The 19,633-nt window shown below is 39.8% G+C and overlaps 3 protein-coding genes across 3 annotated transcripts; 1 reads left to right on the top strand and 2 right to left on the bottom strand.

Annotated features, from left to right (window-relative positions):
• Positions 1 to 5,909: 5,909 nt before the first annotated feature.
• Positions 5,910 to 6,911, bottom strand: LOC130974999 (uncharacterized). The gene is made up of 2 exons (XM_057899837.1): positions 6,327 to 6,911; positions 5,910 to 6,167 (listed from the first exon to the last, which is right to left on the bottom strand). Exons 1-2 carry the CDS (start codon positions 6,909 to 6,911, stop codon positions 5,910 to 5,912), a joined length of 843 nt encoding a protein of 280 aa, XP_057755820.1.
• A 5,060-nt stretch (positions 6,912 to 11,971) lies between these two features.
• LOC130938028 (50S ribosomal protein HLP, mitochondrial) lies at positions 11,972 to 14,509 on the bottom strand. Its single transcript, XM_057867124.1, has 3 exons — positions 14,382 to 14,509; positions 13,001 to 13,092; positions 11,972 to 12,513 (listed from the first exon to the last, which is right to left on the bottom strand). The coding sequence occupies exons 1-3, from the start codon at positions 14,413 to 14,415 to the stop codon at positions 12,133 to 12,135; spliced, it is 507 nt and encodes a 168-aa protein (XP_057723107.1). The 5' UTR covers positions 14,416 to 14,509; the 3' UTR covers positions 11,972 to 12,132.
• A 975-nt stretch (positions 14,510 to 15,484) lies between these two features.
• On the top strand, positions 15,485 to 18,989 carry LOC130941797 (zinc finger BED domain-containing protein RICESLEEPER 2-like). The gene is made up of 2 exons (XM_057870392.1): positions 15,485 to 15,608; positions 16,819 to 18,989. The coding sequence occupies exon 2, from the start codon at positions 16,828 to 16,830 to the stop codon at positions 18,814 to 18,816; it is 1,989 nt and encodes a 662-aa protein (XP_057726375.1). The 5' UTR covers positions 15,485 to 15,608; positions 16,819 to 16,827; the 3' UTR covers positions 18,817 to 18,989.
• Positions 18,990 to 19,633: the final 644 nt, after the last annotated feature.

The raw sequence follows: 19,633 nt of genomic DNA, 5'->3' as shown, positions 1-19,633 counted from the left end.
CAGAATTGATGGGACTAGTCCATAGCCGCCTGGAGCAATTGGAACAAGAGCGGGAGAGGCAAAAGGAAACCGAAAGGTACCTTAAGGAAGAGATGGAACGACGAAGAGAGTTGGAAAGAAAACTCTTGCAGCTAGAATCCTCTCTCAAGAACTCCTGCGACGAAGGAGAAGATCAACCCCCAGGCGGAGAAGATCCTTTCAGCGAGGACATAATGAGGGCAAAAGTTCCAACGAACTTCAAAAGCCCTGATATGGACCTCTATGATGGAACTACGGATCCAAAGCATCATCTTAGCAACTTCAAAAGTCGGATGTATCTAGCTGACGCCTCCGACGCTACGAGATGCAAGGCTTTCCCGACCACTTTGTCGAAAGCAGCGATGAAGTGGTTCGATAGCCTTCCCCCAAGATCCATCACCAGTTTTGAAGACCTCTCAAGAAAATTCTTGATGAGGTTCTCAATCCAAAAAGATAAGGTAAAACATGCACCGAGCCTCCTGGGGATAAAACAGGAGGTCGGAGAATCTCTACGAGCCTATATGGAAAGGTTCAATAAAGCATGTTTAGAAATCCAAGACCTGCCCACGGAGGCAGTAATAATGGGGTTAGTCAATGGACTTAGAGAAGGTCCCTTCTCACAGTCCATATCTAAAAGACACCCCGTCTCTCTAAGTGATGTACAAGAAAGGGCCGAGAAGTACATCAACATGGAAGAGAATGCCAAATTAAGAGACCTAGGTTCACGACCTGGACCCACTTCCTCCCCTAGGGAGAGGGAAAGGGAAGTCAGGAAGAAGGAAGAACCCGGTCTCGAAAGGCCCAGAAAGTATCACTCTTATACTCCTCTAAAGACTTCTATAGTGGATGTATACAGAGAGATATGCAACACTGAAAGGCTGCCACCCCCAAGACCTATTAAAAACAAAAAAGGGGGAAGTCGCAGCGAGTATTGTGAGTACCATAAAATATATGGTCACTCCACCAACGACTGTTACGACCTCAAAAATGTGATAGAAAAGCTGGCTAGAGAAGGCCGGCTTGATAGATATCTCATGGAGAGGTCGGACATCCATGGAAAGAGAAAGCGGGATGACATGGACAGGAGAGATCCGCCACCACAAACCCCAGAGAGACATATCCACATGATCTCAGGAGGATTTGCGGGAGGTGGGATCACCAAATCTTCTCGCAAAAGACATCTCAAAAGAGTCTATCAGGTCGGGGATGAGACACCCGACCTCCCCACTATCTCATTCACGAAAGAAGATGGGCAAGGGATAGTCCCCGGGCATGATGACCCCGTGGTGATAACTATGATCCTAGCCAACGCCCATCTCCACAGAACCCTAGTAGACCAAGGAAGCTCGGCGAACATCCTTTTCAAGCCCGCCTTCGACAAACTAGGGTTAGATGAAAAAGAACTGAGAGCTTACCCCAACACTCTATATGGGTTAGGGGATACGCCAATAAAGCCACTGGGATTTTTACCCCTTCACACCACCTTTGGAAAAGGGGAAAAATCAAGGACTCTGAGTATAGACTTTATAGTCATCGATGAAGGGTCAGCCTACAATGCCTTAGTTGGCAGAACTACCCTTAATCGACTTGGAGCAGTAGTGTCAACTCCTCACCTCTGCATGAAATTCCCGACTCTAGGAGGAATAACAACGGTGAGGGGAGACCAAAAATTGGCAAGGAAGTGCTACAACGAAAGCCTGAATCTGAGAGGAAAGGGCAAAGAAGTCCACACCATAGAGTTAGGTGGGACAAGGACAAGAGAAGAGCTACGACCCCAGCCGGGAGGAAAAACCGAGGAGATACAAGTCGGTAAAGAGGAAGGAAAAACGACTTACATAGGAGCCAACCTAGGGGAAACCCTGAAACAAAGGTTGGGTGAACTCCTAAAAGCTAATTCCGACCTCTTCGCCTGGAAGGCTTCCGACATGCCCGGGATTGATCCCGAGCTCATGTCTCATAGGCTCTCGGTTTACCCAGGGTCCCGACCTGTACAGCAAAGGAGACGCAAACTCGGCCCAGAGAGGGCCTCCATAGTAGAAGAGCAAGTACAGGCGCTCCTGGAAGCCGGCTTCATCAGAGAGGTCAAATACCCAACATGGCTAGCCAATGTAGTGCTAGTCAAAAAACAAAACGGTAAATGGAGGATGTGCGTCGACTATACCGACCTGAATAAGGCCTGTCCTAAGGACCCTTATCCCTTACCAAGTATTGATACCCTAGTAGACTCCAGCTCAGGGTACCAATACCTATCATTCATGGACGCCTACTCGGGATATAACCAAATCCCGATGCACGAGCCCGACCAAGAGAAAACATCGTTCATCACACCAAAAGCCAACTATTGCTACGTGGTCATGCCATTCGGACTGAAGAATGCAGGAGCCACGTACCAAAGGCTGATGAACAAAGTGTTTTCCCCCCCATTTAGGGAGCTTAATGGAGGTATACGTCGACGACATGTTAGTAAAAACCAAGCAAGAAGTCGACCCCTTAACCGACCTCTCACAAGTCTTCAACACTATAAGGTCGCATGGGATGAGACTAAATCCCGCAAAATGCGCCTTCGCAGTAGAAGCAGGGAAATTTCTAGGCTTCATGCTAACACAAAGAGGGATTGAGGCCAATCCCGACAAATGCAGAGCCATCCTAGAAATGAAGAGCCCGACTTGTTTAAGAGAGGTTCAACAGCTCAATGGCCGACTTGCAGCCCTCTCCAGGTTTTTGGCAGGATCGGCACTAAAATCCCTTCCATTATTCTCCTTGTTAAGGAAGGGATGCCAGTTTGAATGGACTCCGGAATGTGAGGAGGCGTTCCAAGAGTTCAAAAAATTCTTAAGCCAACCTCCTATCTTAACCCGACCAATACGGGAAAAGACCTCGTCCTATACCTATCCGTGGCAAACAGGGCTGTCTCCTCGGCCCTGGTCCGAGAAGACGAGGTCGGTCAACACCCGGTCTATTTTACCAGTAAGGTTCTACAAGGCCCTGAGCTAAGGTACCACAAACTAGAGAAGTTTGCCTACTCCTTAGTGATAGCCTCACGAAGACTACGACCTTACTTTCAGGCTCATACAATAAGAGTCCGTACGAACCAACCCATGAAGCAAATCCTCCAAAAAACGGATGTTGCAGGGAGAATGGTTCAATGGGCAATAGAACTCTCCGAGTTCGATTTGAAATATGAAACTCGGACAGCAATCAAAGCCCAGTGCCTTGCCGACTTTATTGCAGAGTATGCAGGAGAACAAGAGGAGAAACCGACTACATGGGAACTCTATGTAGACGGATCCTCCAATAAAACAGGGAGCGGCGCAGGCATAATATTGGTAGACGAAAAAGGAACCCAGATAGAGGTCTCCTTAAAATTTGAATTTCCGGCTTCAAACAATCAGGCAGAATACGAAGCCTTGATTGCCGGATTAAAGTTAGCAGAAGAAGTTGGCGCTACAAAGGTGATGATCTACAGTGACTCACAAGTGGTGACTTCCCAAATAAGTGGAGAATATCAGGCGAAGGATCCCAACATGAAGAAATACTTGGAAAAAACCTTGGAACACCTAGGGCACTTTGCGGAAAGCGAGGTCATGCATATAACTCGGGATCTAAATAGCAGAGCCGACGCCCTATCCAAGTTAGCAAGTACCAAACCTGGAGGGAACAACAGAAGCCTGATTCAAGAAACTCTCTAAGAACCCTCGGTAACAAAAACGGAAGATGAACAAGAGGTACTTGAGGTAGTCGGCCTAAACCTCGGATGGATGAATCCCTTAGTCGAATACCTGAAATTCGACATCCTCCCTAAAGAGGAGAAAGAGGCTAAAAAGATCCGAAGGGAAGCACAACATTATACATTGGTGAAAAATGTCCTTTACAGAAGAGGGATATCAACACCATTACTGAAGTGCGTACCGACCTCAAGAACCACCGAGGTGTTAGAGGAAGTACATAGTGGAATCTGCGGAAATCATCTCGGAGCAAGATCGTTGGCCAGGAAAGTAATCCGAGCAGGATTCTATTGGCCGACCTTGCAGAAAGATGCTACAGACTTTGTGAAAAAATGCCAGCCATGCCAGATGCATGCGAATTTCCACGTGGCTCCACCAGAAGAGCTCATTAGTATAACTTTCCCCTGGCCTTTCGCAAAATGGGGAATGGACTTGTTAGGTCCTTTTCCCCAAGCACCAGGACAAGTCAAATACTTGATCGTGGGAATAGATTACTTCACAAAGTGGATAGAAGCAGAACCACTAGCCACCATCACAGCTCAAAGAAGTCGCAGGTTCCTCTACAAAAACATTATCACAAGGTATGGAATACCTTATTCCATCACCACTGATAATGGGACCCAGTTCACCGACGCCACCTTCAGAAGTTTGGTTGCCAGCATGAAAATCAAACATCAATTCACCTCGGTAGAACACCCACAAGCCAATGGGCAAGCCGAGGCAGCTAACAAAGTCATACTGGTAGGACTAAAGAAAAGATTACAGGAAGCAAAGGGAGTTTGGGCTGACGAGCTCCCCCAAGTGCTATGGGCTTATAGGACGACCCCCCAATCCGCCACAGGAGAAACACCCTTCCGATTAGTCTACGGCGTAGAAGCCATGATTCCTATAGAAATCAGTGAGCAAAGCCCAAGGGTAATTCTTCACGATGAGGTCGGAAATGTACAGGGGCACAAAGAGGAGCTTGACTTGCTCCCCGAAGTCCGTGAAAACGCCCAGATCAGAGAAGCAGCACTAAAGCAAAGGATGACTACCAGGTACAACAAGAAAGTCATTCGAAGAACATTTGCCTTAGATGACTTGGTCCTAATCAGAAACGACATTGGAGTCAACAAGTCGGGGGAAGGAAAGCTCGCCGCCAATTGGAAAGGGCCATACAAAATCAAAGAAGTGTTAGGGAAAGGTTATTATAAAATAACCGACCTGGATGGCACTGAGTTACCAAGGTCGTGGCATGCTTGTAATATGAAAAGGTACTACAGCTAGAAGCGAACTCTACTCCCTGATGTACTCTTTTCCCAGCTTCATGATTTTTTCCCAAAAAAAGGATTTTTTCTGGAGAGGGGTTTTTAACGAGGCATCATAGTAGAGGCTAAGGGAAATATACTGTCAAGACCCTTAGTAGCAAAAAGGTACCTTCACGATTAATAAAGACCTTTTTTCATTCATAATATCTCTTAAATATCCTTCTCTATTTTTATCTAAGTCTTTCTACGAAACGCGCCGACTTAAGCTCGACAAAACGTGAAAATCCCATGAACCGACCTAGATGGTCGTCAGGATAAAACGACGAGGTACAAGTCGGTGTAAAGAGGTTATACAAATCGGTCGTAAAAGCTCGGTAACTAACCCGACTCATAAGTCGGAAAGAGATCCCGAGTAGGAAAACTTGGAAAAACTTTGATCCGCAGATCGGAGTATAACACCAAGTAGAAGAAAAACGCATCGCAAAAATAACCTAAGTCATAAAAACTCACTAAAGCAAAGTCGAGTATAAAGGATAACAAAAGGGATATGACAACCTGAAAAGTTTAAAGCTTGCATACAAGCCTTTCCACGAAAGAGGCTCGAAAAAATAATGCAAGCTAACAGAAGGTTTTTCGAAAAGATCAAACATATTTCAAAAAAGAAAAGCATGTGCACGCGTTAAGTAACGTAAACCCTTATCCAAAAAGGGCACCTACCTCGATTAGAAAACCCTTATCCAAAAAGGGCATTTATTTTGTTTAAAACCCTTATCCAAAAAAGGGCAACAAACAGAATATTTTGTTTACGGCCTCAAAAGGCCAAGAAGCAAATTGTTCAACACCACCATAAAATAAATAGAAGTTTAAAAAAGGGGGGACCCACAGGCCGGGCCCCCATATAGCCATAAAATTAAAGAAGTTATTTTTTGGAATCACCACCACCATGAGGAACATCACCAGGGCTGGAAGGAGGAGCCAAAGAAGAAGTCGGAGCAGGAGCTGAAGAACTCGGTGCATCTTTAGAATGAGGAGGAGACTCTATAATCCTCTGCCCCCGAGTCTTTAGGTCTGACTCGGAAAGGACCTCGGGAGCAGGAGGATCAACAATGACGCCATCAATCACCACTTTGTCAGGATGTAATGGAGAAAGATCCAAGTCGGGGGCTATAACCCTGACCTGCTCTAGGAAAATTCTCCAAGACTCCTCGGCGCCATCGGCGATAGAGTCCTCCAAGTCAGCATAAGCATTCCGAGAGTTCAGCAAATCCTTCTTCACCTCCACCATATCTTTAAATAGGCTTTGGTAACTCTCCTGGGCTGCCTTCCTTAAATTCACCTCCATAGTACATTGGGCTCGCAGCTCGCTCTCCTTCTTCCGGAGGTCGTCTCTCTCCTTCCTCAACTTATCCCTCTCCTCCTTTAACTCCTTCTGATGTTTTTCAAACATAAGAAGCCTCTCCTCCAGCTCCTCGACCTTTGGGGAAGTACCCAAGGAGCTGAGGGGAGTCTTCTCAAATATGTCCAGAAGTTTGCCACAAACTCCCGCCGCCCTAAAACTTTCTTCGGCCAGAGTGGCAAGGTGCTTCCGAACAGAAACATCATCCATATTAATAAGTGGATAGATGTTCTTTCGGACGAAGGCAAGAGCCTCCGCCCTAACACCACCTTCCCAAGAAGGGCCAGACTCTGAAGTCTTGCGCTTCTTACTCTCTGGCTCGGAGAACGGTTGGGCAGAAGGGAGTGGTCGAGTCAAATTTGAGGAGGAGGAAATAACAATAGGTTGAGATGGAGTACCCACGTTCCTAGGAGGAGGAGGAGGAGGAGGAGGAGAGACGACCACCTTACCTCCGGACCTAGCCCGGGACTTCGCCTTGGCTTCCTGTACCCGCTGGTAGGACTCTTGAGCATTTTTCTTTGCCATATCTACAAAAGTAACAACCAAGTCGGTAAAACGCAAGTCGATAAAATGCTCAAGTCGGTAAAATGCAAGTCGGAAAAATACAACTCGGGAACAAGAAATGCATGCACTACCTATGCAAGATTGAACAAAGACCGACGTCCCCTGAAGGATTTTTCTCGTGTCCAAGTATGGGGCCCTCCCCCATGCTTCTCGGAAAAACCCAACAATGGCTGCCTCCACTTCATCTAGGTCATCTAGACCAATCTTTTCGCAAGGAGTGGCCGGCAGCCAGTAAAGGGAAAAGCGAGGGGAGGAATGCTCGTCCAGAAAAAAGGGGTGGTGACCCTCTACAACTTGAACCTTGAAGAAGAAGTTTTTGAAATCGTGGAAGGACTCGTCAAAAAGGGTGAAAATCCTCCGACCTTGAATGGCTCGGAAGGACACCCATTGTTGCTTGTTGTTTAGCCCACTGAAGGGCTTAGTCATATGGAAAAGATAGAAGAAGATTCTCAAGGAAGTCGGAAAGTCCAAAGCGTGGCTTATAAACTGGTAAATCTTCAAAAAACCCCATGAATTGGGGTGGAGTTGAGTAGGGGCAACCTTACAGTGGTGCAAGACGGATATCTCGAAATCAGAGAAAGGAAGGAAAACACCCAAACGGGTGATCATACATTCATACATGAAGAAAAAATGAGGGGCCGCCTCATTAGCCCTTCCAAAACAGACCCGGTCTTCAAGACCCGGGATTATCAGTTCATATTTGGGCTCGTTCTCGTCCGAAGTACAGAGCCTATGGTGGGTACGAAGGTGGGTGATAAACTCAGCGTCAACCAACGGTTCCTCCCCAAGGACCGTATCGTCAACCCACTGAGAAAGAATGTCTACAGAGGCCATTTTTTATAAAGAAGAAAGTGGCAGAAAACCTACAAAAAGAAAAAAGAAAAAGAAAATCAAAAATTACGGCCACTAAAGAAGAGAGATTCGAAACTAGAATCTACAGGTCAACCTATCTACTCGCGAAACATGCAAACATAAAGCATGGCATGAATAAAACAAAACTAACCTTTATCCGAAAATGGAGGTTGGAGAAGAACGGAAGTCTTCGAACACAAGGATACAGTACGAACAAGATAAGGAGAAAGTTTGAAAGATTGCAGAAACGGAAAATGGAAAGAGAGGGAAAGTATTTATAAAAAAGGCTAAGGGGCATAATGGTAAAAACGAGGCAGTCATTAATGAGACTGCACCGTTACCAAAGCCCTCAAATCCCTAAATAATCCCTCAACGGACACGACGCTTGAATTGACGTAACTGTCAGAAACCAAAAGTTGCGAAAATCACGTCGGTTTCCAAGATCCGTGTTCTTTCAAACAAGTCGACTACGAACCCGAGTTAAATACTTGAACCCAAACTTTAAAAGATTTGGGCTCAAGTAGGGGCACTGTTCATACCCTGGCCCAATGTTAAGGGCCCAGGACCAATCGAAAGGCCTGATCCACTAGGTTAAGCCTATCGAAGCACCCACCTCCATCCAAGAGGTCGGTGTTAACCCCGACTTGGTATGAAGAAGTCGGTTGCGAGATTAGCTGGCAGATAAATACTCATTCAAATGAGTAACCGCCCCTGAAATCTCTCCAACCACTTCATAAAGCCATATCTTAACCTCCCTAAGATAATGGGACGGTTATTATCCTAAAGATACGGCACTGCTCCAACGGTGGTTATTGGCTCACCACTATAAGTACACTGACACGCCTCAGGTATTCCTAAGTCCAATACTCTCTAAGACCTGCTCACACCCTTGCTAACTTAGGCATCGGAGTGTCTTTGCAGGTACCACCCCTCATTCACACGCGAGCACAAGTCGGACGGAGCCTCCCGAGTTGCGGACCCACACGGAGTCCTCCTCCATCATACACTTGGGCCGCCGAACGCCATCCATTGGACTAATCTCCGGTTACCCATCGTAACAACCGGGTTGATCAAATATAAAATTAGTATATACAAAGTTGTAATTTTTATATATTAAAATAATAAAAATTTATTTTTAAAAATTAAATTTAATAAATATTATATTATATTTATACTAAAATAAATTATTTTAAAACAAAAATAATACTGTATAATATAAAAAATATTAATTGAAGTATAAAAAATATAATATGACATTATTAATTTTATTTTAAAATATATTTTTATTATAAAAAAAATGACTTTGGGTCGGGGCAAGTTGGGTGACGCAAAACATAACAAGAAGACGACATAAAAATAATGTCAAATAAAAGTGACAAATCTAAACCCAATAAAATATATCTTGAAGTACGAATCCAACTAATATGGGTCTTAAAAATACCTCTATGTATACTATTAACTGTTCTAGTTAAGTAAGTTTATAAACTAAATATCACATTCATCTTGGAGCGATATCTCAATTTAACAATATTGATTGTTTTTAAATAAATTGAATTAGCTAGGTAAAGAATCATATATGCACAAGTACAACACCCCCATTGAGGAATTGCGTGCTATATGGGTAAGGTATAGATATATAATCATGTTTAATGCAATTAAAAATTCTATAGAATTATGTATTTTGTATCTTATAAAAAATATTTATTTATATTACATACAACTAAACAAGTTTGATTATTTTTTATTGAAATTTATTTATTCTACTATGACAGGTTTAATTATTTTTGTAGTTGATTATTTAATTGAAAAAATATATAAATCAATATGTATAAATACATACAAATACATGATAACTAATTTAGTGATTAAATTTTAGTATACATAGAGCATTTTCCATAATCTTAATATTGATTATACATGGAGGGCATGACGTTGCTATACATAGCGGTTTTTGATCGGCGAAGAATATAGGAATGCTATTTTGAATTTTTTTTAATTGTCTAAATCCACATTTATTTTAGTTTGTAAATTTTCACAATGTTTTGCAATGTCAAAAGCTAAAAAAATGAAAAATAAAAAATTGTATGCCTACCAAAAGTGTCCAAACACAGAAGTGTAATATTAATATCTAATCATGGTACGGTTTCTTCTTTTTCTTCTTTTGTCAAAACATGTTATGTTTGATTGAGTAATTTTTAGTGAGTTATCAATGTGATTTTGGTTGGTGAATTTAAATATTTTTTTAAAATAGATATTAAAATTAGTTTTGACTCAAGGTTGAAATCAATAGAAATTTCAATGTACATCATGTGAATACATGTTTGTGCAAGGTGAATGGATGACAACCATGAATTACAAAGCTTAAATTAGGGCAATTTACTTAAATAAATAGAATGGCAAAATCCTTTACCTAAATGTGCAAAACTGATTGTTGTTACGTGTGCACAAATGTACTTTATGTAATCCGTGGCAACCCGGTTTACGAAACGTGCATAAACCGTGGCAGGTCACAACGGTTTAGGGGCAAAAAATATTGAGTATAAACCGTGGTAAGTCACCACGGTTTACGAAAGATGGATGGCATGCATAAACCGTGGTAAGTCACCACGGTTTATGAGGAAAGTGGCTTACACATAAAACTCGGTAACCCACCGCGGTTTATGTGTGTAGCTATATAAGTAATCTTGTCTAAATTTTTGTTAACAAGGTAATTATTTAATATAGAAAATACAAACAGAACATTTATTTTTTTCCAAAGATAGTACTACTATATACATTTTTTCACAAAAATCCTGTAATTAAATATTTTGTTAGTACACTTTGTATTATGTTACATTAAAAATAATAAAAAAAATTAACAATAAGGTATTAAACATATATATAGGATAGCATGTTACCAAAAATAGTATAAAGGATATAACAATATAATATAAGCTATAGCATGATCACCAAAAAATAATATGGGCATGAGTAATGGCAGAAAAATACAGAATCAAGAGTACAGAACTAAGAAAAATCCTAAAATGTAAATCTCCATCTGTAAAGTAAAAATAAAAAAAATAAAATAATAATCTCAATCCGAGACCATATAAAAAAAATAGTATATAGTAATACATAGCAATATATATGGCATATATTGTACTATTAGTAATTATAATGAACAATAGTTATAATAAGTACCAAAGAATTATGATCTATAACTTGAGCCTGAACTTGCAGCTACTGCTCTTGATTCTAATGGAGTTATTAGCATTAAGATTATCCACAACAATCCAGCACCTAACCCTGAAGGTGATCTTGAATAGCTTCAACTTCCCAAACTTAATTCTCACCGGTTGCTTGGCCTTCAACCGAAGAGGAACACTTCCACTTTGCTGTAGTTGTTGCTTGAATAACCAATGGAGGGTGAGGATCGCTTGTACCGACTAAATGGCTTCGCTCACGTAGCAGGATATATCGACGAAATGTGAGGCGTTTATTATGTGTAAGTTACTTATATAGCTACACACACATAAACCGCGGTGGGTTACCGGGTTTTATGTGTAAGCCACTTTCCTCATAAACCGTGGTGACTTACCACGGTTTATGCATGCCATCCATCCTTCGTAAACCGTGGTGACTTACTACAGTTTACACTCAATATTTTTTGCTCCTAAACCGTTGTGACCTGCCACGGTTTATGCACGTTTCGTAAACCGTGGTGGGTTGCCACGGATTACATCGAGTACATTTTTGTACATGCACGTAACAACAATCAGTTTTGCATATTTAGGTAAAGGATTCTGCCATTCTATTTATTTAGGTAAATTGCCCCTTAAATTATAGTCTGGAAAAGTTTTCAAGTATAGTATACACGTGTTTCAAAAATTTTAAATGTACCGGTGTTTCAAGTATTTTAACCGTTGATTTCAATTAATATATATTATATATATTTTTTATAATTTTGATCAACGGTAACTAGAACACCGATATTTCAGGTACACTAGAAACTCTTCTTATATTTTTCATAATTAAGATCAAATGATCAACGGTTAAAAATCACTAAAACACCGGTATACTAGTACACTTGAAAATTTTCGGTTAGTATGGTTTATAATTAAGTTCCTTCTAGATATATTTATACTGTGCTGTCAACAAATCATATAACCGAAAAAGCAACCATATAAAAACAGCTTATTTGATTCGAAATTTTTCAATACATCTGTCTATTTTTCTCCTCATAGATTGATTGATGAAATCCTAACCTTAACCTTACACAAAAAGATACAAATTATATGAATGATAAAAGTAAGAATCATAACAAAAATTTTAAGGATAACCCTTTTTTCCTTTAAGCAATATGTCCTGCCAAGGTAAGAATCTTGACATGCTTCTTCTGCCTCAGCTCATGGGGGACAGGTCCAAAAACTCTGGTCCCAATAGGCTGGCCTTGCTTGTCGACAAGCACCACGGCATTGTCGTCAAACTTGACCTCACTGCCGTCGCATCGCCCCCTTTGCATTGCTGCACGCACAACCACACCATATACTACTTTTCCTTTCTTCACTTTTCCATTAGGATGTGCTTCCTTCACGGATGCTACTATTGTGTCGCCTAATCTCGCTCCTTTCTTACCTTTCAGAGCCTGTATACACATGACCTTTTTAGCCCCAGAATTGTCTGCGACCTTGAGAACGGTCCTCATTTGTATGAAGGTGCGCTGTTGCTGCAGCTGCAAGGAATTGGGATGCGTTTTTTGGTAAGCAAGGATGCATATCAAATACTATAGAACGGGTTAAGCCTGCTGCTCTAGCTAATTGTCCACCCTTTCCGAGTGTGATTTCTATGTTATGTATGGCCGTGCCTAAGGGCATATCAGTTGAAGTGGATTCTTCTTTCCTTGTTTGGTCTATGTTTTCATTTTTAGTGTCTTCAGTTCATGAATAAAAAGAAGAAAACAATAGAATCTTATTTTCTGATTTCATTTCCTATTTTCACTTTTCACTTTTCACTTTTGCAAAATTTTAAAAACAAAATACACTAAAAATGAAAATAGAGATTGAAAATGGAAACCAAACAGGCCCTTATTACTCATAATAACATGCATATCTTGTCACTAAACAAATTTAGTCACCAATCCATATCTGGTACTTTTGCAGTACAAGGAAAAATTACCATTACTATTTTGTTCTCTAGAAACCAAGTTCATATATACTAACCTGAGAAAAGGAATTGCTGCATGTCATCTCATGTGATGTGGTAAATAAACCAGGGGAGTTGTTGCTTAATCCACGGAACAGAGAACGACTCACTAGTTGGTTTTTATGCATGGAACAGAAAAGATGACAAGGTGAAAATAAATATATCATCATTGAATATATTCAGTGCATGCTTCAATTGCAAAAGGAAATCAATAGGGGATTATAGCAGTGGCATGGATGCGAGCTCAACATATATCAAGAAGAAGTGAGAAAGGTTAATGTATGACATTTCATATTGGTTATAAAATGCAGTTCTTGAAGAAGAAAAGATTATTGCAAATATACAAAATTGGCAGGAGTTTATGTTTTAAGAAACAAAATCATTATACAATATGAAACTATAAAGTGTCTATAATCACTGCACGCTTCCCTGATAATTTGCAAGCTTTTTTTTCCCCATAGAAGCATATTATCCTTCTCATGACTCACTTTTGGTTGGTTACCAAAGAAATGAACCAGTACGAATCAACTACAAGCCACTCCATTCATAAATTATAATGAAAACGATGTTCAATGACTAAATAATTTCATTAGTAAATGAAACACAGGTTCCATTCTTTCGAATGTGAAGGCCTACCGGATACCTCAGAGGCTAAATCCTCGTCAAGTATCTTTCACTATCTCAATGATATTCATCTCATGTATATAACCATAATAACCATATGTATACCACTAAACCTACCAAAATCCTGCAAATGGAGGTTACAACTAAGCTAAAATCAATTGCTAAGAAACGATAATGTTGAAACAAATGAAAACAGTTGTCATGAGCTCAGAGATTAGACGAACAGTGATGAGCTACTAGCAGCAACCGATGTAAACCAACAAGAATAATGCATTAAGCCAAAAAAAAAAACTAATAGTTGAGCCAGCAGTATTTTGAAAAACACAACATCATAACAGCAACAAGTATATTAATTTGAAAGATCGTACTCTAACTCTAAAACCATAGAAGCCCTATGCCTAAGCATCAAGTCAAGAATAATAGAATAGTATCCTGTGACTTGTAACAAGTTTCAAGATTCATAGCTAAAAGGCAGCATATATGAATTTGTCATTCCATTCCTTCTAATAAGCTAAACTGCATACCGTAAAATTAAGCAACATGAAGTGGAAACTAATACATAGTTGCAACTTAACAGTTCGGAAAAAATTCAAATTTTTCTGTGATACACGAAATTTCAGCGCTCTATCTCAGACATGAATGATGAATCTAAATAATAAAAACAATCATTTGAAGCTCATTGAACGAAACACAACATGATTAAGAAAATTCAAGCAAAAACGAAAATAACCGAAGAATCAAGTGAGTTACTGTAAATGAAACAGTTAATCTTACCACGAGAGCACCTGGAAGCGAAGCTTGCAGCCATATTCGAAATTCTATTCTTCACAGTTGAATACTGAATACTTCACCGCAGAGAGTGTAGATCTCCAACGAAGAAAAGGGTTTAACGAAACCCTTCGTCAAAACGACGTCGTTTTGTTTTATGATTTATTTATTTATTTATTTATTTATTTTGGGTAAATGAAGGTGCTGATAGGGGTGTCAAAAATCTCCATCAGGCGAGGATCCCCGCGGGGACCGCCCCGAATGGGGCCCCAATGGTGGGAAATTTTTCCCGTGGGGATGGGGATGGGGAGCAAAATTCCCCTGAGACAGGCGTGGGGACCCGAACGGGGATCCCCGCCCCATCCCCGACAATTCTCCGAATATTTAAAATTTCTTAAATAACCTTACTTTATTTATAATATAAGAGTTTTTTAGTAATTTCACCAATTAAAAAACCCTAACCCTATTATTCAGTCTTCCCTACTCACTATGTTGTTTGCTGCGCCATCTACTCTCTATTCCCAGTCCCAACTCTCTTCATCTCCACTTTGTTCAAACTTCAAAACTCCCACAGCACCATACGTTGTTCTCTCCCACAGCCCGAACTCTCTCCAGTTTCTACTTGATGTTAAAGACTATATCTTATTATTTTTTTAGAATGAAAATTGTATTTTAAGATTTTATTTTATGGACTATAATTTATTATGTTGTATTTGTGGACTTATAATCTTGGATAAAATATGTTTGTATGTTTGTAATAGTATTTTCTAGTTTTTTATTTTTTTGATATTTTTTATTATAATTTTTATATGAATATTAAACATAAGGGGATGGGGAATGGGGCCCACAAGGAATACGGGGAACGTGGAGAATGGGGATGGGGATAATTATCCCACCACGGCGGGGATCGGGGCGGGGATGGAGATTAATTCTGGGGGCGGGAAGGGAGAACAGGGAGGCATCCCCCGCCCCGGCCCCGCCCCATTGACATCCCTAGGTGCTGAAGCCCAAAGAACAAAAGAAAAGATTTATTTATTTACTATTTTAATTTTTGAGAATAAAGATATAAATGGTACATTACACTGAAACGCTGCGTTTCAACTCTTAACTAAAACCGAGAAGCGGAGCTGCTGTTATCTTCTTTTATTTTTCTGCTTTCCTCATTTTGCATTAGGGTTTTCGGAGGGCACAACAAAATTTCAATCACAGGGTCATCGATTTTCCCGCCACAAGGTACGACATGCCTCCCAAGATTCTTATCTGTTATTGAAAATTGTAGCATTGTTTGATTGTAGAAGAAAAAAAATTTTGATCGATGTTTGATTTTCGAAGCATGTATAAGAGAATTGCATGTCACTGAACGCCTGCGAAACTTTTGATTTTTTTTTTTTGGTGTGCTTTTGTATTATCAGTTATGTTTATTTGGAAAACTGCAGTGTTGTTTTAGGTTTAGCTGCCTTTAATTTTCAATTTTGTATTTCTTTTAAATATTCTTTGGAGCTGAGAATATTAAAGAGAAAAAGTTTATCGTATATACATATAGAGAGTTTGGAAAATTTATGACATTTCTTAGTTTTTGAGGAAACTTTAAATTTTAATGATATAATCACTGAATAAGAGTTTATGATATCATTGAGCTAGTGGACTGAAATTAGGGCGAGAAAATACAGAGTGTTGCGCGGTATTATTCCAATGGGTTCCTCCTTGGCCAGTATTAACCATTGGAAAGAAAGAGTTGTTCCATTAACAACTACCTAGGCTTACTGAATAGTATAGTAAGTTGTTCCTTTTGTGCGACAATTGGATAGTGTTACGAACTGCGAAGACAAGTAATTAATTGTTTATTTTTCCTCATATAAATCTTGTTTTTCAACTGGCTCCTATCAGTTTGGAACTAAATTAAAATTTAATATCCCCGTATTTAACTTTGAGTGGAGAGAGGTTCTCTTAAAGCTTGCTTTTGAGTTTAAGTTACATTTACTTATGGGAAATGCAAATTCGAATATCCTATTCTTTAGTTCCAGTATTATTATCAATATTTTGTAGAAGCTGATGAATGAATTACTTTTTGTATTCATTTCTTTCCATATTTGATTATCTCTTTATAATAACGTAGAAGTCAAAGATACATGAACATATCCATTTCATCACTATTTCCTTTTGGAAATGTAGAATGCGCATTATCTTATTTTCGTGTTTTATTCAATTTCAAATCATATATACTTTATAGTAGAGTTAAAATAATATATTTATTTATTTATTTTAACATAAATAATAATTCGTATATGCTAATAAGCTATCATATTCATTGCGGTTTTGTCAGTTTGAGCACACGTGCGTTTACACAGACTGGATTGTGCCAATACGCTATCCTGTTCATTATATTTTACACTCCGAAATGGAAAGTGTTTGACTTGAATTTAATGTGCTGCCTTTTTGCCAGGTTCATGCAATGGATATGTCAGATGCTGTCATTGTCAAATCTAGTAGGCTGAAATCTGTTGTATGGAATGATTTTGATAGGATAAAAAAAGGAGATACCTGTGTGGCTATCTGTAGGCATTGTAAAAAGAAATTGAGCGGGTCAAGTTCCAGTGGGACATCACATCTAAGGAACCATTTGATCAGGTGTCAGAGAAGATCTAATCATGGCGTAGCACAATTCATTACTTCAAGAGAGAAGAGAAAGGAAGGGACTCTTGCAATTGCAAATTTCAATTTGGGTCAAGATCAGAACAGAGATGAAACCCTTAGCCTTGTGAATATTAAATTTGAGCAGACACAGTTGAAAGATGAATCTGTCAATGCTGGAACTAGTACCTTCGATCAAAGACGGAGTAGATTTGATCTTGCTCGCATGATCATCTTACATGGGTATCCATTGGATATGGTGGAGCATGTTGGTTTCAGAGTTTTTGTAAAGAATCTACAGCCGTTGTTTGAGCTTGTGACATTGAATAGGGTTGAGGCTGATTGTATTGAGATATATGAGAAAGAGAGAAAAAAGATGAATGAGATGTTAGACAAACTACCTGGGAAAATCAGCCTTAGCGTCGATGAGTGGACTGCTGGCGGGAATGCTGAGTATTTGTGTTTGACAGCGAATTACATTGATGAATCATGGCAGTTAAGAAAGAAGATATTAAATTTTATAAGGGTTGATCGTTTTCACACTGAAGACATGCTTTCAGAAGCGGTCATGACTTGTCTGATGGATTGGGATATTGACCGCAAGTTGTTCTCCTTGATACTGGATAGTTGTTCTACCTCTGATAACATTGCGATTAGAATCAGTGAGAGGCTTTCACAAAACAGGTTTCTTTACTGTAATGGGCAACTATTTGATATACGCTGTGTTATAAATGTTCTTAATATCATGGCTCAACATGCTTTGGGAGCTGTGAGTGAAATAGCGGAAAAGATTCGAGAAATTGTTCGCTATACTAAAAGTTCACAAACTGTGCAGGCAAAGTTTAACGACATGGCTAAAGAAGTTGGGATCCTGAGTCAAAAGTGCTTGTTTCTAGATAATCCCTTGCAATGGAATACGACTTATTCAATGCTTGAAGCTGCCTTAGAATTCAAGGATGTTTTCATTCTTCTGCAAGAAAATGACACATCCTACAGAATCTGTTTATCTGATGTAGAGTGGGAGAGGATCAGCACAGTTAATAGCTACTTGAAGCTTTTTGTTGATGTCATTGAAATTTTCACTAGGAGCAAGTTTCCAACAGCGAATATATATTTTCCTGAACTCTGTGATGTTAAGTTGAATTTGAATGAATGGTGCAAGAACTCGGATGAATATATCAGTTCTTTGGCATTGAGACTGAGAAGCAAGTTTGATGAATATTGGGAGAAATGTAGCTTAGGGTTGGCAGTAGCAGCCATGTTAGACCCTAGATTTAAGATGAAGTTGTTAGATTATTACTACCCACAAATCTATGGTAGCATGTCTCCCGGTCGCATCGAAGAGGTCTTTGAGGGTGTGAAGGCTCTATACGATGAACATTCAATAGGCTCCCCATTAGCTTCTCATGATCAAGGTTTGGCCTGGCAGGTTGGCAGTGGGACACTTTGCTTACCAAGTTCCACTAAGGACTCCCGGGATAGACTGATGGGGTTCGACAAATTTCTCCATGAAACTTCTCAGGGCGAAGGTGTAAAATCGGATCTAGAGAAGTACTTAGAAGAGCCACTCTTTCCGCGTAATGTTGAATTCAACATATTAAATTGGTGGAAAGTTCACACTCCCCGGTATCCAGTCTTATCCATGTTGGCGCGAAACATACTGGGAATTCCAATGTCGAAGGTTGTGCCAGAATTGGCATATAACAACAGCGGAAGAGTCCTTGATCGTGATTGGAGCTCGCTTAATCCTGCTACAGTCCAGGCTTTGGTTTGTTCACAAGATTGGATACAAAGTGAACTGGAAAATTAGAATTGCTTTTCCCTGCATTCAAAAATGTACATGCCAAATCCCCTCTTTAAGTATCCCAATTGTAAGTTAGATCTTCTAACTCCCCATTTTGATTCTCTTCATCCTATATCAGGTTTTTGTTTAGTCCGCAGCCGTATTCAACTTAAGCAAGTTGATTTTTATGATTTAGCTTACATTATTTTTGTTTACTATTTTAGCAATCTGTGCCTCTGGTTTATTGAAACCTCGTGTCCCTTTTAGAAGAAACTTAACCTATTTGCTTGCTAAGATATGGCTATGTATATCTACCCTTTCCAGATGGATTGAGGTGGGAGTTTTATGCATTGGAGTATTGGACTGCCTTTTGTTGAATTTGTTTTTTGTTTGGAAATGAGGCTTGAATTTAGGATCTGACAAAATTATCTGACGAACTATCCAAAATAGATAGGTTTATCGACTAAATTCCCATTTTGGTCTTTGAGATTCACGCGATTACTTATTTTGGTTCCTGAAATTCAAAATTACCTATACTGGTCCCCCAGATTCAAGTTTGGGCACCAATATGGTCTCTCGACTCTTTCCGGTGATGATTAGGGAAATGGAGTGCTGAGATGACATCCTTCCTGTCACGTTGGACGCTGTAACGGCTAGTTGATGTGGCGAGGATTGTATTTGTATCCAATTTAGTCTCCCCTTGTTAAATCTTTGTCATTATAACTCAAGTAAATAATAAGATAATTAGGATTTCAGGGACTACATTGGATACAAATACAATTTTTGCCACGTCAGCTAGCCGTTGCAGTGTCCAGCGTGGTAGGGAAGATGTCATCTTAACACT

The sequence above is a fragment of the Arachis stenosperma genome, chromosome 1 (genome assembly GCF_014773155.1).
Source record: "Arachis stenosperma cultivar V10309 chromosome 1, arast.V10309.gnm1.PFL2, whole genome shotgun sequence".
NCBI classification, from domain to species: Eukaryota; Viridiplantae; Streptophyta; class Magnoliopsida; order Fabales; family Fabaceae; genus Arachis; species Arachis stenosperma.
Note: the sequence above shows the minus strand (reverse complement) of the source record. Positions and strands in the feature narration are given on the sequence as shown.

Bases quoted from the DNA above. Each gene is read 5' to 3' on its own strand.
- LOC130941797 (XM_057870392.1), top strand. From the start codon at position 16,828: ATGGATATGTCAGATGCTGTCATTGTCAAATCTAGTAGGCTGAAATCT.
- LOC130938028 (XM_057867124.1), bottom strand. From the start codon at position 14,415: ATGGCTGCAAGCTTCGCTTCCAGGTGCTCTCGTG. The intron at 13,093-14,381 runs GTAAGATTAACT...AAAACCAACTAG, and splicing joins CGCTTCCAGGTGCTCTCGTG to TGAGTCGTTCTCTGTTCCGT. The intron at 12,514-13,000 runs GTTAGTATATAT...AATTCCTTGCAG, and splicing joins GCAGCAATTCCTTTTCTCAG to CTGCAGCAACAGCGCACCTT.
- LOC130974999 (XM_057899837.1), bottom strand. From the start codon at position 6,911: ATGGCAAAGAAAAATGCTCAAGAGTCCTACCAGCGGGTACAGGAAGCC. The intron at 6,168-6,326 runs GTGAATTTAAGG...TTCCTAGAGCAG, and splicing joins GAGCCCAATGTACTATGGAG to GTCAGGGTTATAGCCCCCGA.